Raw genomic sequence first — 23,997 nt, forward strand, 5'->3', positions numbered from 1 at the left:
CAAGCATGGCCCATTAATCATGTGTCGGCCGCCCCCGTCACGGGCCAGGCATGCGTGCTAACGGGGCGGCCTGCCTGCAGGCCGCCCGAGTTGGTCAGGTTTGTATGAACTATACCTGGTCATCTATCAGGCAGAACCGGGCCGGGCCTGACAAAGCCTAAAGCAGAAAACCTAGGCCCGGGCCTGGGCCGGCCAGTCATCGGGCCTAGTTTTTAGACCCAAGTCCGCCCCGTCAGTGAAAAAGCCCGTTGGGGTTCAAGCCGGGTCTCTTCCGTGAAACGTAAATATGGTAAGCTCAGGCCCAGCTCGGCGTGTCCTTCAGGTTCAAAGCCTAGACCCAGGCCCGGCCCATGAGCAAGACCGAACCGGGTCAGGTCGGGTTTTTTTGGGCCAGGTATACTATGAACAAATTAACCCAAATGATAAATGCCGCACATGTGGCATGAAGCACTCCGGCCATGATGCTTTTACAAACTCAAAAAAAAATTGAAACTTACCATATGAAAAGAAAATTCTCATGCTTGACAACTAAAATTGTCATCTTCGCGCCACTAAACTTGCTATCAAAAATATTCCGAGTTGTCATGCGTTTATGCCACACATGTGGCACTTATCAAGGTCTCAAATTTATCACATGGTTCACAATTACATTCTTTTTTCTTCTATTAAAAAAGCCCAACAAGAGCGCGGTTTTATAAATTAATAAAGCCATTAGTGGACAAAAGCACACCATTGACATGACCTTTTGAAATTAACACTCACACGGGTTAATTTGGCTTTGATCCCAATTAGCTTACTAAATCATGTGGTTGTGTGTTAACATTACAGTGTTTGCTGAAATAATCACATACCTTTGCCATCGCTTGGCAACAAAATGGAGGAAGCCACCTAAAATTGCCTCGATTGTAGGATGTAAGAATGGCCCATTATCCACACTTTTTACCATGCCTTACACCCTATTTTTGAAAATATGCTTGGAACTACCATATGTGTAGCATTTAGGGGTAAACATGCGAGTGGAAGCTATCAAGTTGTAGAATGTCGACTAAGAACCATATCCAATGGCATGTTGAGAAGGCACCAAGGCCCATGACAATATGAGAAAAATGTTATTGAAGGTGAAGAAAACTAACGAGTAATAGTGAAATATCATTAAAAAATTGATAAGCATGGATATTTCAGGTCTAATCTCCATTAATGTTATTGTTGATTATGCTTCTAATGATGTTAATTTTATAGGTAGCAGTAATTTTAACGATGGTGGAAGAACTCTAATTCTTATGGTGGCAAATTTGAAAGTTTTATGTTGTCCATGCACGCATGTACTTCAAACGGCTACAACAATGACACTCCAAACCGCCAAAGTCTGCAAGATGCGCCAAAGCAATTAAGCAATGCTCAGATGAAGCGGAATAATATTTGCACTAAAATATGGTTTGTGACTTTTGTTTATGCCAATTGGCTAGTAATTTAGAAACTCTTACTTCTGATGTGGAAATGTTTCAGAAAAAGGACAAATAACATCGAATTCGTAAGTATCATTGAGAGGTCAAGTTCTCATTTTACCCAAGTTGCAGGCAAGCCAGAGTCCAACACCGTTGAGTAAATCAAGACGAAGAGCTCCACCCAAGCCATGCAAGTATATGAAGAAGAGGAGCATGAAGATGGATCACGATTTGGATACTCTGTGGAAGACTCTATTGAAATACTAAATTTAAAGATGCCAAAAGCCCAATATGGCAAGGATCCTAATTATTCATAATCTGTGAAGAGAGTTTGCACAAACATACGTGGGGGCTAGAGTTTGAATCCACCAAGATGGGAGATGGTTAAAATGCTCCCCGTTAGACAAGCTAACATATGGGAGCACATCATCAATATTGGTATAGTTAAACAAAATCAATGCTTTTACACGCTCTAGGTGCTAGTGTATCCACTATCTCTAAGCATTTATATGACAGAATCAATTTAGGACCTCAACACTTGTGAAACTAGCTGATACCCCGCACGTTGTTGCGGGAATATTTCGCAACATATCTCAGTGTGATTCGTTATATGAAACATGAATATTTGAAGTAATAATATAAAAAGCTAAAACTGAAAATACAGATAATTCATTATGTTTGACTACTATATAGTTGTAAAATATTTATTAAATATAAATAACTTTATAGAATGAAAATTCTCATGTATGTTTGCATGTTGAGATGAATCTTTTCTCAATGCATGTTTCATGATGAAGTGACATGCTTGCATGTTGAAAGACATATAGTAGTGAAGGTGGGCCTTTTCTCGTGCATGTTGTGTGATGATGTGGCATTCTTGCATATTGAGAGAAATAGTTAGTGGGGGCTAGCTATTTAGATATAGAAGATGAAGTTGAATATCGTAGATTCTACTTACAAAAATGATGCAAGTATCACGGATAATCTGTTTATATAGGTCATGAAGTGCTCAGTACGGTTTGACCTTGTCATTTTACACATGCCAGAATCACATGGAAATGTATGCACCAACAACAGCTAGATCATGCGGCACCCCAACGTCCAAGGTACCTACCTCACCTCAACGTGAACCACGGGGCCAACTAACACATCGTTGGGGCATGGGATCTCGCTCTAGCTACAAGTGGTGTTCATCAATCATAAAAGAGAGCATGTTGGATCAGCTGACAATGGTGGCGGTGGGGAGTAAGGCATGTGGGATGGGTCTTCGGAGTTGGCGGCAAAAATGCCTCGCGAGTCACAAGAGCAACTCATGTGACAAGGGTTTTTCAATACAAATGATTTATCTATGTGCGCACTCTCGCAAATTAAAGGATCTCTCTCTCTCTCTCTCTCTCTCTCTGTGTGTGTGTGTGTGTGTGTGTGTGTGTGTGTGTGTGTGTTCAAAACATATCAAGCAATCACACCATACTCCACCCTAGGTACGGTGGAGCTCACACCATGGATAATGGATGAGCGACCTCATAGTGGAACTTTATTTTGTGCCACCGAGATATGAGAAGATATCGAAATGGTGGGGAATAATTTTAGGTTTGCGCTATTTGGCATCACAAGACGGGTTCATGGATGCATGCCCCAACCGGCAATGTTCGACGCCTCTATTGTTGACGGTGAGAGGTCCGTGAAATCGACATTTTTTATGTTGTGTAGGGTGTTTTGACTCCCTCTCTGAAGGGAATAGGATAATTTAAGAAGGCCCATGTCAAGTCTAGTACTTGAAGATGGGTGGGCAAGTTCCACCATGAGAAACCTATCCAACTGAGATGCTCTCAATTCGCAGCCTGTATGGTATATGGTGTGTACACATGAGCAACATGCTGCAATGATTTTGAACATTTGTTGGGTTGAAATTATTTTGGAAATGTACTTTCTTCTTCATTGTTGTCCACGCTGTTCTTTATGTTGTTACCGAAAATAACAACAAATAATCATTAGAGAAAATACTACCAAACAAATTTCCATATGATGTATTTGAAATGGTCAAGCAGCATGCCATTTCAATGTAGCACAAACACCAGTCCCTTAAATCACTCAAGAATTCAAGCCATGTCAATGCGAATCACGGTGCCAATTATATATGTATAACGTTGGTTCTCTCATGGTCTTAGCACAGCAGCCAGCTAAATTAAGCAAAGCATCAAATTAGCAATGACAAGTTAAGCATAAGCTCATCATTTAATATTGCTCAGAATACCCACCTCTTACAAAGCATCCTGTCCTTCTGTCATGTGACAACAAGAGGTACAACTGAAAGATCATGACCGTTAATATGTTTGATGACCTTTCCAAAATTATGTAGCCGCACGTACGCATTAGCCACTGCTGTCCTTAATTCTTCAGAAGTTCAGAGCCAGAGAGCGCCGGCTTGGCGGAGGAGCGGCACGAGCTGGCCGCCGAGGTGCAGCGACATGACCTTGTCGGTGGGGCCGACGAGCGCGCCGCCGATGAAGACGGCCGGCACAGGTGGGTTCTGGCCAACCATGCCGGCGAGCGCCCTCTCAACGTCCTTCCCGCGGGGGTCCTTGTCCAGCTCGTGCACCGTCCAGCTCACGCCCATCTCCGTGAAGAGCGTCTTCACCGCGTGGCACATGCAGCAGTTGCTCGCCCCGAAGATGACCACCGCGCGCTGCGACGCCAGCCGCCTCACCCTCTCCGCCATTGCTCAACTTGCAAACTATTTCTCTACGAACCTAAATCTAACGATCTGATCAGCTCGCTTCACTTGAGCTAGCTATATATCTATGCTGTTTGTTTCTTTTGGAGGTTTATGATGGTTGTGACTGAACGGTGTCTATTTATAGATGATGATGGGGCAAATCGAAGAAGTGTGAGTCGGTCAGAATATGTGTTCTCTGTGAACTTTGTGCTATGACGTTTAAATGATGTGGAATCGAATAACTAAAAATGGAGGTGAATTAAGATTCGAGGTAGACTGAACTTTAGTTATCTCTCTAGCACATTAAAAATGGATGGTAGCATTGATCGGATCCAATGCTTCAGTTGACTTACGTTCAATCAATGATAACCTAGAATTCCAGATAACCTAGGTCTGAATATCCACAATAATTCCCTGCAAAAAAAAAGAATATCCACTCTAATTGCCTCCTTTTGCCATTCCAGTGTGACAAAGAATACGTGCCCATTTGGAGTGGGCATAGTGAATCACGTTTTCTCTGGGCTAAACTAAAGCCTAAAACCCCGTTATTAATAAACCTACTTTGCATTCTTGACGAGTCAGCGCAACATCATCACGAATCTCCACGTCGAGGTCCGAATAAATCGACACAAATAAGTAGGCAATGAATCTCCAACGCCGACAAAGCAGCAGGCACTCAAGAATAATGAAGGGTCCCTTTGTACCATTTCAATATCCTTAGAATAAGTCCTACACCATGGAAATTCGGCACCAAGTGCTTAATCAAGAAGGCAGTTATCTAGAAACATGTGAATGCATCTCTTGTATTCTCTTTAAACTGGATAAAACTGAAGCTTGTGAGCCAAGCAGCACAATATTACCGTGTATTTGGCAGCAGTGTCTTGTGCCCATGATACCAATTGTATCCATTAAAAATGTGAATCAATTGATAAAATGTATTCTTTATTTTCTGAGACAAAATCACCAGATTTAAAAGTGTGCCGTGCATGGGATATAAGTTTGATGAAATAGGATTAACCAATTTTTTTTGAAGCAACGAGCCACCTGGTCGATATCTATTACAGTCGCAAGTCTTACACCAAGAAAAAGATAACGAAAAAAAATCTGGGAAATACCCCATATGTCTCAACTTTGTACTAAATTGGCCACACTTATTTTAAGATGGAGGGAGTAGTATTTGAAAGTCAGCTCACTCTCGAGCCTTGTCTAGGGCATTGCTCCTTTCTTATCTCAGTATCTCTCAAAGGAAAAATCTCACTTTTATGAAAATTGATTTTCAATTGGGCATCATGAAATCATGTTTTCTTTGGATGACACTATTCTAAACTAAAGCCTAAGACCCCCTTCATTAATCAGCCTAGTTTGTATGCTTTTTCTTTAAAACGCGTACTTCATAGTCTTGACATGTCACCAGACCATCATCAAAAAAATCGACACCAAGGTCAAAATAAATCGGCACGAATAAGTAGGTAATGAATTTCCAATGCTCCGTAGGAAGTGCGATGGAGGGTCCCATTATAGTACCATGTGAGTGTCGATGGAATAAGCCTTATTACTTAATCAAGAAGGTAGCAAGCTAGAGTATATATTCTGTTTGAAATAGATAACACTGAAGCTCGTGATCCAAGCACTACAAAGTCTACAGTTGCCATGTAGAAGTATTTGACAACAGTGTCTTGTGGCCCTGCATGGAAACTTGACACCAGTTGTATACCCACGGGATTTACAAAAAATAACATGATTTGGTGGATAAATTCATCGTTGATTTTCTGACACAAAATCATCGGATTCATAGTGTGTGATGCATGGGAACAAAAGTTTCATGAAATAGCCTTTACCTAAAATTAGTGCTGCTTAACTTATTAGAGCTCTAGCCCTTAAAAGAAAAGAGAATAAAAGAAGTCAAATCTCCAGGGAATGAGAGCTATATCAGCAGGGTATAAAGAAGAAACTGGGCTATTTTTAGTGTATAGAATATCACTTGGGGGGATCGCTAGGGACAGCAGTACATGGTACACACATTGACGTCATTCCATAGAATAATAAGAGCATCTACAGTCCGACATCTCAAACCTTCCCCAAACACCCAGGTGGATGGACAGGTCACTGGTCGGTAAAAAAAACATGAACGCCTCAAACCAGCCTTAAAACACCCGGGTTGTTGATCAACACCCCTTATATCCGGCCTAAATCTGAAGGGGGAGGGGGGTATAGGGTGGCTCAGGCGCACCCATGCGCATCCGTCATGTCGGACTGACATCAGGATCCCACATGAAAACATTCGAAAACCCAACGGTCCGACGGAAATCTCCTCCGAGGAATGTGGACGTTGCGTGGCGCCGCTCGGGCTCGCTGCCCGAGGGCCAAAGTCCGGCTATTTAAGCCAGACTGTGAACCCCATCCCTAGCCACATCCACTTCCCTTCCTCTCCCCGCCATCTGCCCGAGTCGCATCCACTTCCCTCCGTTTCCGCTCGCCATACGCCAACAACCATGGCCCGATAGCCGAAGACGGAGCAAGACCCCCAGCCCATGGAGGAGGCGGATCCAAAGGTGGAGGATGCCATAGAGGAGGAGGAGGCGGAGCCGACTGCGTGCTTTGTCATGGGGGATGCCATGGCAGAGTTTGAGGTGACTCAAGCAGAGGAGGCGGCGGAGCAGGCGGTTGGAGTCCATCCAGTCGGAGGCCGTTGTGGAGGCCAATTGGCGCTCCTCCGCCATCAGAGGGCGGAGGTTCACAAAACATTCGCCTCTAGTGACGACCACGATGAGCGGGAGTTGCCGCAGGCGGCCATCTACCCGGAGCACGGCACGAAGATCGTGGACATCTCCGACGATGAATAGTGCAAGGTAGATAGGATATTTATGTTCTACGTAGATTTTTATTTTACATGTTTGTATGGATTTGAGATATGAACTTTAAAGTACTTGAATGCACCGGACGAAATATGAAGGCTGGCCGGTCATTGTCTGCCCGCCCGAGGGCCCGGATATGGTGTACGCTCTCGGGCGTAGGTACGCATGCAGTGTGGGTGTGGCGCGTTGACGGTGTATCAAGCGATGCGAGCCGTGTACATCCACGTTTTCCCCGAGCTGATATGGATGGAATCCAAGGTCGTTTTCACTCTCTGCAAACGATCGATCTATGCTAGTACCTTTTGAAGCTTCCTTGGGTTCTCAAAAAGGACACATGGAAACCATAGAAAAATAGTTTGGAACTTTCGACGGATTCCTGAGTCATCCTGACTAGACTGAACAATCGTACTGTACCAGTGTACCTGATAAGCAGTTACGATGCGATTATGATCGGTTTTCTTTCTGATATTTTTGTTTGCGAATCGATCAGTCATCAGAGATAAACTCAGTACAGTACAAGATACGATCCTAAGCGTCGAGCCGAGGAAGATGGAATCCTAAGGACAAGTCACAAACCTTAGTTCATGCAAGGGAGGAATACCCGTAGGGTTCAGGTTACAGGAACCAATTCAGAGATGCCTCTTCCACGCTACGCGCTTGTGTCTTTTTTTCTTTTTCTTTCGCAATTCACTCTTGTGTCTTATCTAGCCAGTCCCTGTGCTGATGTCAAAAAAAAAGCCAGTCCCTGTGCTGGGCTGAGCCCCTTTCCTCTGCATTCAGTTAGTCTTCTTTTCTCTGTCTCCTCTTCTCTTCACCTTCAGCGCCCGCCAGTGGCGGACCCACCATTGGGGCGAGCTGGGGCGGCCGCCCCGGGTCGCCGGCGGCGGAAAAATCGGCAGCCCCTACATCCCTGTTTCCTCCGGCGTGCGTCAGACAGGAACAGACAGCTAGCAGCAGCGATTCATGGTGGCGGCGGCGCTGTTATGCGTGACTGACTCAAAGGGGTACGAGGGTACGAGAGAGAAATAGATTTGGGCTGGACTAGTGGACTGGGCTACATTTACTACAGGCCCAAATGCCTAAGCGATAGCTCTCAAACAAAAGAAAAATCCCCAATTGGTGTGTTGCGCCACTACCAGACTTATAGGTATACTACAATCACATGATCATATCAAAATGTACAGCCCCGAGTTATTTATGCAAGGACACCTTAAAGGTATACTATAATCATATGATCATATCATCAAAATATACAACTGTTGTCACACTTGTGCTTATACATTCATAATTCTCTAGGTCTCATTTGAAAATATGGGATCTTATTGTGGCACGAAGTCGGCATTTCAAAGGACAAGAGTCCATGTTAGTAGTTTACTACTCCCTTCGATCCATATTTATTGTCGCCGAATTAGTAAAAAGTTGTACTAAATCAGCGACATTTAATATGGATCGGAGGGGTAGTTTTGAAGACCTTTTGTATGTTTTTGTTGTTGAATGTTATGAGTTCTGATTGAATAGAGTTGCATTTGTATCAGAAAAAATTTAGATGTTAAATGTTCGCCCCGGCCAACTTGAATTTCTGGGTCCGTCACTGGCGCCCGCCCCAGTGGGCTGGTGTTACGGGCTTTTCTGGGCTATTTGGCGACCTGCGCGTCGGAAAATGATGAAATGCACAGCCGCTCGCGGAAGTATGAACTCCCACCATGTGTATTCTGGGTTGGCCCATGTGCGGGCTGGGCGCCCCTCTTTTTTCGTTTTTCTATTTTGTGTTTCATTTTATTTTCTATTTTTTACTTTGTGAAATGCTTACAAATACCAAATTCGATTTTCTTACAGGATTTCAGAAACTATTCATGACTTTAAAAATGTTCTGAATTTAAAAAATGTCTGATATTTCATAAAATGTTCATGAATTGAAAAATTGTTCAAGATTCCAGAAATTGTTTGTGAATCTGAAGAGTGTCTAAATTCAAAAAAAATCACAAATACAAAAACATGTCCGTGAATACAAAAAAGTTAGCCAGTACAAAAACTGTTCAGAAATTCAAAAAATACTTTTGAAGAAATAAATATTTGTGAATTTGAAAATGCTCATGATTTTCAAAATACCGCGAATCCATAAAAAATGTTTGCAATTACAAAAGATGTTTGAGATTTTGTTTTTTCATGATTTAAAAATTGTTCACGAATTCGAGAAATTTTTGCGAATTTAAAGAATGTTCATGAAATACCAAAAAAATTCATGGATTCAAAAATGTTTTCAATTTTATATTTTTTTGTAAATTAAAAAAATCATAAATTCATAATTTTATGTTGATTCAAAAAATATTCGCGATGTCAAAAAATGTTCACGAATTCAAAATATTTTGTGATTTTGAAACAAAGTTTCAGATCGCGGGCTAAGGCATTTAGCGGCTGGCTCTATGCCAACGCTACAGCCGCTATCGCTGGCTATAGCGGCCGCTAACCCATTTCGCGGCTACAGTACTTATGCATGTATATCACAAATCTATACTAATACATGTGCGTGTTTTTCTCAGAAAACAGGGTATTTTCAGTAGAAAACAGAGGATTCTCAATATAAATTTGAACATAACAAGTATAGAAGAGATCTGAGATCTACAGCAGTTCAACTTCAACTTGTTCTTCATCACCACTTGGTACCACACCAGTGATCCATTCATTCTAAATCCCAGAGCCTACAATCTGAATCAACAAACAAGTCTGAATCCCAGAGCCTACAATCTGAATCAACAAACAAGTCTGAATATTCTACAAATGAGCTAAGGAATCAGAGGAATCCTGTACCTCGCGATGTGCTTGCCCCGGCTGCTGGAACCGTTTGAGAGTGAGACTGAGATGTCATCGTGGTCGTAGAGGCGGCGTTGTCCAGAGGCCCTTCGTCGCCGGTCGTCTTTCCACCTCCCCCACAACCAAATCTGGCTTCCAACGAAGCAGCAGTCGGCGTTGATGGGAAGAACAGCGCAGCCGCCGCAAACTTTTTAGTGGGAGGGAGAGAAGGGAATGGGGGGGGGGGGGGGGGGGACACGATCTAGGTTTTCTGGAGGAGGTGTTATATACCATCGTGAAATTTGGGCCTTTTCTGGTCTGTTTTGGGCCTTTGGGCCCTTGTGTTTCACACTTTCGGCCAATGCCAGCGATTTTGCAGCGACAACAAAGTTAAATAGCGCGGTTTCGCGCGCGATCGCGCGGTTAGCGGCAGATTGCGTTTTCTACGGGATTGCCTCGCGGGAAGGGCTCCAGCAGGCGATAGCGCCGCGATCGCGCTGTTTTCGCCCGCGATTTGAAACTTTGTTTTGAAAAGAGCGAATAACTGTATTTGTATTCTGAACTGCTTCTGATAAATTTGATAAATTTTTGGCACACAATTTTATACATTTTCTTAGCCTTATGAATTCAATAGTAATGACCTTTGCACTATCCACTTCATTGAGAGATTGATGCCAAATGTTCTTGACAAGCTATTGAAAATCTGGGTGATCAAGCCAATAGTGCTCAAATACGAACAAGTTTCACTTGGGTATAGATCTGCCAATTTGTATGACACATGGAGTATGATCAAAAGTGGTCTTGGCTAGGGAGATAGCCAAATTATTTGGGTATGAAGGGGCCAAAGTTTCTATGGAAAAAACCATTCCAAACACTAAAGAAGAGAAATATCTTGCATATATCTCCATGTATAGTCTTTTTTCTTTTAAAGGAATCTCTACCAAATCCTCCCTTCTTTGTTGTGTGTCCCATCCTCCCTTCTTTGTTCCCATTTTCAGGGTATCTAATGAAGTTAATGTCCCCCACTATGATTCAGTTCTGATCATCTGGCATTGTAATGCTTTGAAACCAATCAGTGAGGATAAAGGACAGAATATATTGTCATTCTAGACAGAGGGAACATATTCAGTATATTGAAGATATTCAAACCTATTAGCCTTCTAAGACAGAAGTTTTTTAAGTATCTCTGATCAAAGAAATCTCCTTTTGTTTCTTGAAGATAAAGGACGGCACATCCTATTTCCGCAATCTTGTTAGATAGCTAGGGCAGTCCTCTTTTTATCAGAATTAATCCTTCTTATATTTGAATTTAGGATTTTCCAGTCCCTATTCATGACAATATTTATAGCACACACAATATGATAGCTAGGTATACCCTAGGCACTGCAACCAACAGCAAATATGAGCAACTGACCATAATGTAACTCTGTCCTGACATAACCCACAGTACATTCACGCAATAACCTCTAACATAATATTGTCCTATCCGACATTACAGTTCATCCACTTAAACATAAGGTAAACATAAGGTCTTAAGAGTATTATGCATCCATGATAACACAAAAGGCAGCTGAAACTAACTGGACTTGAGCTTTATTATGAACTCTGAGCTCTTTGCTTCAGTATATTGTCAGGGCTCCACTCTTCTGGCCTTACCCAAAACTCCTTTTGCTACGTCTGTTTCTTGAATCTTGTGGCCAGCTTTTCTTCAGATGCTCATTTCCTGGAGAGAGAGTACAGTGAGATAGAGAGATGATTCAACGGACTGCAATCTTTTGGCAAACAATTCTTGGGTTACAACAATGCTTGATGCAGTAATTCACCATACCAAAAGTTGGTAGCAATGGTAGGAAATATGTTATACTTCACCTCTTCTAAAGGGATTTGTGAATGATATGGACATTCATCACATACTTCTTGTTTCTCAGTAGCTCAAAGAGGCAGACATCTCCCAGCTGCAAGTTATTGCCACGCACAAAATGCATCCACCCTCTCATAAGCCTTTTGGATTTTTTGTTCTTAACACAACACCGCACTTCCCACTTCTTGCCATGGTGCTGAAGGGTCACCATTTGTTCCACAAATGGAAGGTATACTTCAGCATATTTTCTTGATATTTCCTGATAAAGGGAGAAATGATCTTTAGTAATGATAATTGGAAGAAAACATCATGGTGTAGTGAACTATGTACACGTCCAGCTACTATCATTTTGTAGTATAGTAGCAAAGTTCATTAACAAAAAAATTGAAACTGAAGTTGTAATGCCCAGCTTACATGAGAGGCGTAACGACAAGAGCTCACTGGGGTTGCTATCTTAGAAAATTCAGCAGCATATCACCTCTAAATTTGACACCGTAAAGTTTTCTTCTATAATTTCCTATCTCGATGTATTTTTTGGACAAAATGCAAAGCTTGCGTTTTGATCCATTGATAGAAAGAAGATTAACATCCATACAAGCCCAAGACTAGGCCGACATAACCAAACACTTCTGACAAGACTACAACCAACTTCTACTAGACACGCACTACAACAAACACCACCTAACCACCCCAAAGCCATCCACACAAATACACGGAAGCAAGCATAAAAGTTTCTGATAGAATAAGCAGAATACAATCAACAGGGTAAGATGAACATTGTTTTGGGTAAGACAAACTTCAATCTGCTCCAACTAAAATTTTCTATCCCAATGGTTACATGACTCAACTACAACTTCAATCAATATGCAGAATAAGCCAACAACATTTGGGTGAGACAAACATGGTTTCTGCAAGTCAGATGCAGAGATAGCAGCCGGCTTGCAAAATGCAGCACCACTAATGTACAGTATCCATTCGAGAACAGAGATTTTGACTCACAAGGGTGCGGGTTTTTCCATAAATACTGCTCTTCCTTATGACACACCCATAAATGGGGATTTCGGAATTCATAGCTCGGATTTTTTCTTCAAGTTGCTTCTTCTGCAGATGATTTAGATTCAAGAGGGTGCCCTTTGCGAGGATACAACCTGAGAGGGAATGATCATCTTCTGAAGATGAAACACCTCCTAAACACAGAAAATATAAGTATGATGCATATATGAAGTTTTATGGGGCATAATGTATGGCAGGTTTGACATTGTGAATCATAACCTGCTGATTCTGATGGAGAGCTCGACGAGCTGACATTGATGATGTCATTCCCCTGCCTTGAGCTATCCTTGCTTGGCCTAATTTGTCTTCCACTATGTGGAAGTTTCATGGGAAGATTGTGACAAGTGTTTACAATGCCAGCAGTGTTTCCCCACCATTCTTTACCAGGAGCAGCATTTTTCATGAGATTGCACGCCGGAATTTTCTCGCAACCGCTCGGGCCAAAGATCAAAACCTTCAGTTCAGAGTTGCCATCATACTTGAACACAAGAAAGTCCCCCGTTCTCAAGTTATGGGCACAAGCAAACGCCTTCCATCCAGAATCAAGGACTAGTTTCGCCAAATTCTTGGTAATCTGAACATCAGAAGTATAGCCATGGCGTGATGCTAGCTTAATAGTTCGCCCTATTTGCCCCCTGAAATGTTGGGCAAACTTATCTGGTATGATCTGTAGTAAACAAGGTAAAGCACACTAGGTCAGGAGACACTAAAATTTTGTTACAAAGAAGAAAACGCTGAAGAAAGCTCATCTGTATAGTTCAGATCAGACCGAATTAAGTTTCTTTTTTTTTGGAAAAGGACAGACCGAATTAAGTAATGAAGTTTCACCCCAAGAGGTTCCTTTCTTTGTTTGCACAGAAAGGTAGAACATAATCCAGCTGAAAATAAAATTACCCTAGGAGGCTAGAACAGAGCCGAACTGAAAATAGCTTACCATTCTCTCATGGAAGTCGCCAATCATAACCTTGAAGAAATTCTTATCTTGCTCGCCTGTGTGGTTCCAGTAGCGATGTTCGTCCAGCTCCTTCTGTTTCATCCATGGCTTGCTCATCTCCTAACCACGGAATGGATCTACAACAAAAACAATTCGTGCCTAAATATTTTAGGTAAAAATGTAACAACTCAAAGTTGAAGAAAACATTTCGGGAAATAGAGGAAATCGGAGCTAACAGGGAGAAGGTAAAACAAGAGCTTCAGAGGGAGGGAGATAAAAGTTGAAGCATACCGGTGATTATCGGAGATTCAGAGAGAGAGAGAGAGAGAGAGAGAGAGAGAGACTGGAGAACGTTCTGAGAGGAGAAAGCCAAACGTCATGGAGATTAGGCAAGTAGTGGAAGAGCCAGCGCCTCTCCAACTTCTTGGCGCCTATTAGTAGGTGTGCCTGTCAGAGGCGACAAGACTTTACAAAGGATGCGTTGGGGAGGGTGTATGTGGGGGGTGACCTGATGAGGTTGCGTGTGAGGCTGTGAGCAGTAAATATTACTACAGTACAATATTTGAATATTTGAGTGTCATTTTATAATTCAGAATTTTATTTTAAATATTTTGAATATGTTTAAAATAATAAATTAAAAAGTTTTAAAAGTAAGTTATTTCATTTGTAAGTACAATATTTATGAGCTAAAACTAAAAGGATGAGGCCCCGATCTATGGCAGCGGCGCCGATCTGCCCCACGGTGGTCTCCATGTGCGCGACGGCGTGGCGGCCAGACAGTTCCTAGGGGCGGCCGTGGCGGTAGCCTGACTATGCTCTGCTTGATCTAGGGCGGAGGGTGCTGGATCCGAGGCGCCGGCCCCTAGGCTGGCCTTCTCGTTCGGCCGTGGCGGGGCAGGTGGGCTGCCGGGGATCGGATCGGGTGGTAGGTGATCCTCCGACGGTTTGGTGTCGCGGCGTCAGATCTGGTGGTTCCCCTCCCTCGTGCTGCCTCTCTCGTCGTCCTGGTGGTGTGCGGCTGCAGGCTCCGGTGATGGTGAGCCCTGGTGGTGTACCATGGGTCCGGGGGAAACCTTGGCCGATCTGGCCAGCCCAACGGCGGCGGCGTCCATGGGCGTCACTTCCTTCATGAAGGCGTAGTTGAGGGCCCAATCTACCCACCCCTACCTCATACCGGGTGAAAACCTACGATCCTCTTCGGATTTGGCGGCAGCGGCGCTTCATGTCGTGACCTTCCTGGAGTGTTGTCAGGTGCCTTGGGGCTCGGTTGGGAGTACAGAGGAAATGTAGGTGGAGGGGATGGGACCAGTGGCAGTAGGTGGTGTTCGTGAAGGAGGTGCGGCGTTGCATCTGACACGTCGACAACGGCGGGTCCCAGCGGCATGGTGCAGCGGGGTCTCACTGATGGGTGTGTGTTGATGGACGAGCGCATGATGGTGGCGTCGACGGCAGCTAGGCCGGGTAAGGTTGATGCGTCAGTATAACTCTAAAGATGAATTTGTGGCAGTTGGCGGCGGCGACCTCTGAGTGTGCGTCAGACCGATGGGTGCCCCATACCCGGCAGGTGGCTTGGTTGGGGCCTCAGGTCTTAGATGCTAGGTTTGACTGCGAGGTCTGTTTAGAATTAGGCCCAGACTATCAACATCCCTTCATCAACTGGATATGAGTAGCGACAGATGTTGCCTAGACGGTGACTTTAATCTTACTGCTGTATTACTTTGTAAAGTCTTTTGTGAATAATTAATAAAATGGTTGCATGTATAGTTCAGATGTAGAGACCAGGGGTCTTCCATTTTACCAAAAAATACAATATTTATAACACGTGAATATTTGAAAGTTATTTTTATTTCTGGGATTGTAATTTAAATACTGTCTACAGATTTTAAAATACCAACAAGTGCAAAATGGGCCGCACAGACCACTGTCCATTTCTGGTCGCGCCTTTGTTCTAATATATTAAAATGTAGTTATCCACTTTAGACATCAACATGTGTAGGTGGTCGTGGGTTTGAAATATGGTGCCCACACTATTCCGTCTTAATTTTGGTTTGTATTGACATGCGGAACACACCAAGAGTTGGCATTTTTCCACAAATAAAAAAAGTAGGTGTATTTTTGTAAAAACGCGTCGGGCCAAGCATCAACTGTCACTGACAGTGGACCCTGTCCACGCATGCACGTACGGGATATGTGATCTTTGCACGGCCATGCGAGTTTGATGACCATAATCACATATTTTATAAGTTTGTACATCAAACTTATCATCGTGTGTAATTTCTAAGACTCCTAGTGCATTTTGATGAATGAAAAGTTCCTTTCCTACAAAAAAAAAACTTCTAGTGTATTTATCTCTAATAAAACCGCAAGTGGAGTCAGTTTTTTCACTAAAAAAATGCTAAGTTCTGGTACTCGGTCCGGCACAACTAAAATTCTAAATTTCGGCCATTTTAGCCAAGTCTAAAATAAGGCATGTGTCGTCCTATGGTGATCCGACTAATATAATCACATGATTTTGTTGTAAGATATATTCATTTGAGCGACAAGTAATATGGATGGAAGGAAGTAATAGAATTGCAATTTGATTTCAGTGGTAATGTGAGAATCTCGTCGTTTGTCTGGTGTAGTGGGATGGTTGGTATGGATATGGTCAGTATCACAGGCGGAGAACTCGGTAGGGCGAGGTGGGCCGCTCGCCCTACCTAATTTGCTAACCACTCAGATTAATCAATTGCATTGACTGAAAACAACACCAAAAATATAAGAACTACCGTAGCCACGCTATTTATAAACTATATCACTTAGATCTTGGAAGTATTTGAAAAAAAACTTCAATTTTAAAAAGTTCATCATTTTTAAGAAAACTTTCAACAATTTTCGTAAAAATAAATTCACAAAAATTGAAAAAAGTTCACAAATTTTGAAAAAAAAGTTCAGCAGTTTTGGGAAATAGTTCATCTCTTTTGAGAAAAGTTTTTTCAATTTTAAAGGAAGTTCATCGATTTTAGAAAAAGTTCATTGATTTTGAAAAAGGTTCATATTTTTTTTAAAAAAATCATCAACTTTGAAAAAAGGTCATCGATTTTCAAAAAAATCATCAATTTTAAAAGGCCCAACGTGGAGGAAAGTGTGTGCGGCGCCTGTTTACGAAAAAAGGAAAAACATTACTTTATTCCGAGAGAGGGTGTTGGCTTCTGTCTTCTTTCCTTCCGGTTTTCTTTATTTCTTCAATAGGTTTCTTTGAATTTTTATTTTTTTTGTTTTCTCCGTTTTTATTGTTTCACACCGTTTTTTTCATTTATTTATTGCTTTTGAAATTTTTTCCTTCATCGGTTTTCTTCAGTTTTTCATTCTTCCTCGTTATAGTTTTCTTCACTTTCACTGGTTTTCTTTCATTCTTTATTATACTTTGTTTTTTTGTTTCTTCCTTCCTGGTCTTCTATTTTCTTCGCTTTCCCTTTCTGGTTCTTTTATCTTTTTGTCCATTTTCGTTGGCTTTATTTTTCTCAACATATGTTAAAAAATTTCAGTACAAATTCAATATTTTTGTATACATTAGAAACATTTTTTATATACATGTTAAACATTTTGACATACATGATTAACATTTTTAGAAAACTTATATATAATTTTATCTCCAGTACATATTATAAATATTTTGGTATATATCTAATACATTTTTTTCTAATACACGTTCAATATTGTTTGAATACAAGATTATTATTTTTTAACACATGATCAACATTTTTCCCATATACATTTTTAAACCAAAATAAATGTTTGATTAACATTTTTCTGTACTTATTTCACATTTTTCAAAATGCTTGATTAATATTTTTTAAATACAAGATTCATATTTTTAATACATGTTCAACATTTGTTTCATACACGTTAAACATTTTGAAATGCTGGATTAACATTTTCCAAATACAAGATTAACATTTTTAGAATACATGATCAAACACAAGATAAAACATTTAACATTTAACATTTTCAAATGCTTGATTAATATTTTTTTTCAAATACAAGATAAAACATTTTTGCGTCTTTTTTCACTTGTGTCTTTTTTTCTTTTTCTTTTTAGAATTCACTCTTGCGTCTATCTAGCCAGTCCCTATGCTGATGTAAAAAAAAAGCCAGTCCCTGTGCTGGGCTGAGCCCCTTTCCTCTGCATTCAGTTAGGCTTCATTTCTCTGTCTCCTCTTCTCTTCACCTTCAGTGCCTGCCCCAGTGTGCCTGGCGTTACGGGCGTGTTTCTATTTGGCGACCTGCGCGCCGGAAAACGATGGAACGCACAGCCGCTCGCGGCATGAGCTCCCACTACGTGTATTCTGGGCTGGCCCATATGCGGGCTGGGCGCCCCTCTTTCTTTTTGTATTTTGTGTTTCATTTTCTTTACTTGGTGAGCTGTTTAACAATATCAATTTCAATTCTATTGCGGGATTTCTATTTGAAAAATGTTCTTAATTTAAAAATATATCCAATATTTCATAAATGTTCATAAATTTAGAAAAAATGTTCAAGATTTCAAAAAAAAATCATGAATACAAAAACATGTCCGTGAATACAAAAAATATTAGCCAGCACAAAAACTGTTCAAAAATTCGGAAAATATTTTTGAATCAATAAAAAGTTTGTGAATTCGAAATTTTTTCATGATTTCCAAAATATAGTGAATTCATAAAAAATGTTTGAGATTCCAAAAAATGTTCATGATTTTGATTTTTTTCATAATTTTGAAATTGTTCACGAATTCGAGAAAATTTTGTGAATTTAAATAATTTTCATTAAATACCAATTTTTTCATGAATTCAAAAATGTTTTGAATTAAAAAAATTGTTCGCAAATTAAAAAAAACAATGAATTCATAATTTTTTTGTGAATTCACAAAATATTTGTGATGTCAAAAAATGTTCGCGAATTTGAAAAATGCTCATGATTTTGAAAAAAGCGAATAACAATATTTGTATTCTGAATCGCTTCTGATAAATGTGATAAATTTTTGGCCCAGAATTTTATATGTTTTGTTAGCCTTATGAATTTAGTAGTAATGACCTTTGCACTATACACTTCATTGACAGAATGATGCCAAATGTTCTTGACAAGCTGTTGAAAATCTGGGTGATCAAGCCAATAGTGCTCAAATATGAATAAGTTTCACTTGGGTATAGAACTGCCAATTTGTATGATACATGGAGTATGATCAAAAGTGGTCTTGGCTAGGGAGATAGCCAAATTATTTGGGTATGAAAGGGTCAAAGCTTCTATGGAAAAAACCATTCCAAACGCTAAAGAAGAGAAATATCTTGCATATAGCTCCATGTATAGTTTTTTTGCTTTATAAGGAATCTCTACCAAAAGCAAATGACTGGTGGCTTCACTATAGTGCATCATATCTTGTGTGTCCTCCCTTCTTTGTTCCTATTTTCTGGATATCTAATGAAGTTAATGTCCCTCACTATGATTCAGTTCTGATCATCTGGCATTGTAATGCTTTGAAATCAATCAATGAAATTTTTCTTGCTCACAAAGGCTATAAACATTGGTTAATATCCAGGAATCACCATTGTGGATTGAAGTAAATGAAACAGACAGGGAAAATTGATTTTGGAATATTTCTCATTTATGAATATATTATCATTCTAGACAATGAGCAATCCTCGAGAGTCCCCCACAGAGGGCAGATATTCAACTTATTAGTCTTCTAATAAACAAGTTTTTAGAGCAACTTCAATGGGGCGATCCATTTTGTCCGCCGTTGTCCATTTGGGTCGGCGCGGACAAAAGAGAAGGCCAACGCGGCGACTCAAACCCAAATGGAGTCCGCTTCGCGTCTGCGCCGACGCATTTGCGGCCTAAATTTGTGCCCCAAATGTGTTGGCGCGGGCGCGGAACAAACGCCATGCGCACCTTCTTGGTGTCCGCCGTGGCCCCACCTGGTGGTCGTCCAACCGCCCGCCACCTACCTGGTCAGCTTAATTTATGACCTCGGACCCACACGTCAGCGACGTCGGTCATCCTTTTTAAGCCGACCGTGCGGCGGGGCCGTCCTCATCCAGCCAGCCCCGTCCCCATCTAGCCACACTCGCTCCCCCGTCGCCGGCAAACCCTAGCCACCCCAGTCGTGCCAAATGGGGCTCTTCTCCGTCGCCGACAGCAGCAACAAGGCCAAGAGCAAGTCGCCTGCCACCCTCTTTCCCCAAGAGTTTCTCCCCCTCCACCGGCACCAGCTCGCTGGCCGAGGCATCGCGTCAACGTGCCGATGCACCATGCGGAGTGGCACCGGCAGCACCACGTGCCTCTCCCCGTACCCCGACGCCACCCTGCTGCACGACTGGCACCTAGATCCGGAGAGGATCCCGGTGCCGACGGTCCCACGACCGGCTAGGGCGCACGCGGAGGAGGTGCGGCGCCGGCAGGCGCTCCTGACGCCGGAGCAGCGCCGCGACGCCGCCTACGCCTTTGACTTGCCCAACAGGGCGCACTGGTTCGCCTTCGAGCACGAGGAGGCGAGGCGCCGCGGCGTCCGCGAGGTCGATCGCACCGTGCCACCGCCCCCGCTCATCGTCCGCGAGGAGGACTAGGCGACGGAGGCCGCCTACCAGGCTGCCCTTGCGCCGGTCTACCGGGAGAGCGAGGAGGACGAGCGGCGCAGGGCGGCGGCGGCAAAGGAAGAGGATGTGGCATACGAGGCGGCCATGGCCCTCTCTGCGGGGCGACTGCGTCCTGCCGCCGGTGACCCCGCCGTCCCCTGTGAAAGCCGAGCCGGAGCTGAAGCCAGAGCCGGAGCCGTCCTCCATCGAGCGCTACTCCTGGACGGGAGTAGTGCGCGAGTGGGTCAGGACGCCGCCTGTCTGGGTGGGGGCGACACCAGCGCAGGAGGCGGCGTACCTCGAGCACTAGCGCCACATCCGGCTGGCCGAGGAGTGCCACGGCGGCGAGTATCTCGAGATGCTCGAGCGCGACGCCGAGGCCGAGCAATGCGACACCGAGGAGGAGGCGCGCCAGGCCGCGGCGGCATAGGCGGCCGCACAGCCCACGCCCGACATGAACGCCGTCTGGAACCTGGCGTTCTCCTGGGCCGGCCCTGCGCCGACGCTCATCGAGCTCACGGACCCCGAGAACGACGACGCCGACGCCTAGGGCAGCACGCCGCCTCATAGTTTAGTTTATTTTTAGTTTTTATTAATGCTAATGTGGACGCGTGGACTCTCACCGGCCTTTGTGGCCAGCTTTAATGTATAATTATTGCATGTTTTCTTTTTTTTATCTCGCGTTGTCAAAAATGGATCAGGCCAGTGTTAGGCGCACGCGCCGACCCAAATGCGAAAGCGGATGTTCGTGTCCGCCTGGCCGACCCAAACGGACAAAGAGCGCACAAAATCGCCGTCTGTTTGGGTCGGCCCGTTGGAGTTGCTCTTAAAGCATATCTGATCAAAGAAATCTCCTTTTGTTTCTTGAAGATAAAGGACGGCACATCCTATTTCCGCAATCTTGTTAGATAGCTAGGGCAGTCCTCTTTTTATCAGAATTAATCCTTCTTATATTTGAATTTAGGATTTTCCAGTCCCTATTCATGACAATATTTATAGCACACACAATATGATAGCCAGGTATACCCTAGGCACTGCAACCAACAGCAAATATGAGCAACTGACCATAATGTAACTCTGTCCTGACATAACCCACAGTACATCCACGCAATAACCTCTAACATAATATTGTCCTATCCGACATTACAGTTCATCCACTTAAACATAAGGTAAACATAAGGTCTTAAGAGTATTATGCATCCATGATAACACAAAAGGCAGCTGAAACTAACTGGACTTGAGCTTTATTATGAACTCTGAGCTCTTTGCTTCAGTGCTCCACTCTTCTGGCCTTACCCAAAACTCCTTTTGCTACTTCTGTTTTTTGAATCTTGTGGGCAGCTTTTCTTCAGATGCGCATTTCCTGGAGAGAGAGAGTACAGTGAGATAGAGAGATGATGCAATGGACTGCAGCCCAAACATAATTAGATCTGAGCTCATAACTCCTAAATTATTATAGGGAATTTCTGATACCCAGAATCTTTTGGCAAACAATTCTTGGGTTACAACAATGCTTGATGCAGTAATTCACCATACCAAAAGTTGGTAGCAATGGTAGGAAATATGTTATACTTCACCTCTTCTAAAGGGATTTGCGAATGATATGGACATTCATCACATACTTCTTCTTGTTTCTCAGTAGCTCAAAGAGGCAGGCATCTCCGAGCCTCAAGCTGTTGCCACGCGCAAAATGCTTCCACCCTCTCATAAGCCTTTTGGTTTTGTTATTCTTAACACGACACCGCACTTCCCACTTCTTGCCATGGCGCTGAAGGGTCAGCATTTGTTCCTTAAATGGAAGGTATACTTCAGCATATTTTCTTGATATATCCTGATAAAGGGAGAAAGGATCTTTAGTAATGCTAACTCAAAGCAAACATCATGGTGTAGTGGACTATCTGCACATCCATGATATTACCATTCTGTAGTCTAGTAGCAAAGTTCTTTAAGTTTCAATCTGCTCCAACTAGAATTTTCTATCCCAATGGTTACATGACTGAAATACAACTTCAATGAATATGCAGAATAAGCCAACAACACTTGGGTAAGACAAACATTGTTTTTGTAAGTAAAATGCAAAGATAAACAGCCAGATTGACCACTCATTAGCAATACAGTATCCATTCAAGAACAGAGGTTTTAACTCACAAGGCTACGGTTTGCTCCGTAAATACTGCTCTTCCTTATGACACACCCATAAACGGGGATTTCAGAATTCATAGCTCGGATTTTTTCTTTAAGTTGCTTCTTCTGCACCCGATTTAGATTCAAGAGGGTGCCATTTGCGAGGATACAACCTGGCAGGGAATGATCATCTTCTGAAGATGAAATACCTCCTAAACAAAGAAAATAGAAGTCATATATGAAGTTTTATGGGGCATAATATATGGCGGGTTTGACATTGTGAATCATAACCTGCTGAATCTGAAGCAGAGCTCGACGAGCTGACATGGATGATGTCATTCCCCTGCCTTGAGCTATCCATACTTGGCCTAATTTGTCTTCCACAATGTGGAAATTTCATGGGAGGATCGTGACAAGTGTTTACAATGTCATCAGTGTTCCCCCACCAGTCTTTAGCAGGAGCAGCATTTTTCATGAGATTGCACGCCGGAAGTTTCTCGCAACCGCTCGGGCCAAAGATCAAAACCTTCAACTGAGAGTGGCCATCATACTTGAACACAAGAAAGTCCCCCCTTCTCAAGTTATGGGCACGAGCAAACGCCTTCCATCCCGAATCAAGGACTAGTTTCTCCAAATTCTTGGTAATCTGAACATCAAAAGTATAACCATGGCGTGATACTAGCTTAATAGTTCGTCCTCTTTTCCCCCTGAAATGTTGGACAAACCTATCTGGTATGATCTGTAGGAAACAAGGTAAAGCACACAAGGTCAGGAGACACTAAATCTGTTACACAGAACAAAACGCTGAAGAAAGCTCAGCTGCTATATTTCAGATGCGAAACAGAGTAACATGAGAGAACAGAGGGTTGTCCAGATCTGACCAAATTTCACTCCCAGAGGTTCCTCTTTTGTTTCCATAGAAAGCAAGAACACAATTCAGACCAACTGAAAATAGCTTACCATTCTCTCATGGAAGTCGCCAATCATAACCTTGAAGAAACGCTTATCTTGTTCCTCTGTGTGGTTCCAGTAGCGATGTTCATCCAGCTCCTTGTGTTTCTTACATGGCTTGCCCATCTCCTAACCACGGAATGGAACTACAACAAAAACGAACCGTGCCTGAATTTTTTAGGCAAAGACGCAAAGTACCAACTAAAAGTTGAAGAATCATTTCGGAAAATAGAGGAAATTGCAGCTAACAGGGTGAAGGTAAAACGAGAGCTCCCCTATTTTATAGGTCTTGCAGTATTTCAGAGGGAGGGAGAGAAGAGTTGAAGCATACCAGTGATTATCGGAGATTCAGAGAGAGAGAGAGAGAGAGTTAACGTTCTGAAGAGTGGAGAAAGCCAAACGTCAGAGAGATTAGTCAAGTAGAAGTCCAGCGCCTCTCCGACTTCTAGACGCCTACTAGTAGGTGTGCCTGTCAGAGGCGACAAGACTTGACAAAGGATGCGTTGGGGAGAGTGTATGTGGGGGGTGACCGGATGAGGTTGCGTGTGAGTATCCTTTTATAATTCAGAAATTTTATGTTAAATATTTGAATATTTTAAAATAATAAATGAACAAGTTTTCAGGTTGCGTAGTAAGTTATTTCATTTGTAAGTACAATACGAATATTTATAACATGCA

At 42.6% G+C, this 23,997-nt stretch overlaps 2 protein-coding genes, 1 long non-coding RNA gene and 1 pseudogene across 5 annotated transcripts; all 4 read right to left on the reverse strand.

Moving 5' to 3' along the window:
• Positions 1-3,709: 3,709 nt before the first annotated feature.
• On the reverse strand, positions 3,710-4,249 carry LOC125549140 (putative glutaredoxin-C2). The gene has a single exon (XM_048712623.2). It carries the CDS (start codon positions 4,162-4,164, stop codon positions 3,850-3,852), a length of 315 nt encoding a protein of 104 aa, XP_048568580.1. The 5' UTR covers positions 4,165-4,249; the 3' UTR covers positions 3,710-3,849.
• A 5,339-nt stretch (positions 4,250-9,588) lies between these two features.
• Positions 9,589-10,041, reverse strand: LOC147981441 (uncharacterized). Its single transcript, XR_015599908.1, has 2 exons — positions 9,825-10,041; positions 9,589-9,722 (listed from the first exon to the last, which is right to left on the reverse strand). It is a non-coding gene; the product is annotated as an uncharacterized LOC147981441 (long non-coding RNA).
• Positions 10,042-11,171: 1,130 nt separating this feature from the next.
• LOC125549142 (putative B3 domain-containing protein Os03g0621600) lies at positions 11,172-23,776 on the reverse strand. Of its 2 annotated transcripts, none has more exons than XM_087517108.1 (6): positions 23,651-23,776; positions 23,329-23,465; positions 22,660-23,107; positions 22,393-22,580; positions 21,822-22,075; positions 11,172-11,529 (listed from the first exon to the last, which is right to left on the reverse strand). In XM_087517108.1, exons 2-5 carry the CDS (start codon positions 23,443-23,445, stop codon positions 21,827-21,829), a joined length of 1,002 nt encoding a protein of 333 aa, XP_087373234.1. In that variant the 5' UTR covers positions 23,446-23,465; positions 23,651-23,776; the 3' UTR covers positions 11,172-11,529; positions 21,822-21,826. The 2 variants fall into 2 exon arrangements, with proteins under 2 accessions (XP_087373234.1, XP_087373235.1); XM_087517109.1 differs by lacking the exon at positions 11,172-11,529 and adding an exon at positions 21,521-21,607.
• On the reverse strand, positions 11,672-13,771 carry LOC125549141 (putative B3 domain-containing protein Os03g0621600; annotated as a pseudogene). The gene is made up of 4 exons (XR_015599909.1): positions 13,655-13,771; positions 12,940-13,387; positions 12,667-12,854; positions 11,672-11,926 (listed from the first exon to the last, which is right to left on the reverse strand). The product of XR_015599909.1 is annotated as a putative B3 domain-containing protein Os03g0621600 (transcript).
• Positions 23,777-23,997: the final 221 nt, after the last annotated feature.

This window comes from Triticum urartu, chromosome 3A (assembly GCF_056163025.1).
Source record: "Triticum urartu cultivar PI428250 chromosome 3A, HENAU_Tu73, whole genome shotgun sequence".
Classification (NCBI taxonomy): Eukaryota; Viridiplantae; Streptophyta; class Magnoliopsida; order Poales; family Poaceae; genus Triticum; species Triticum urartu.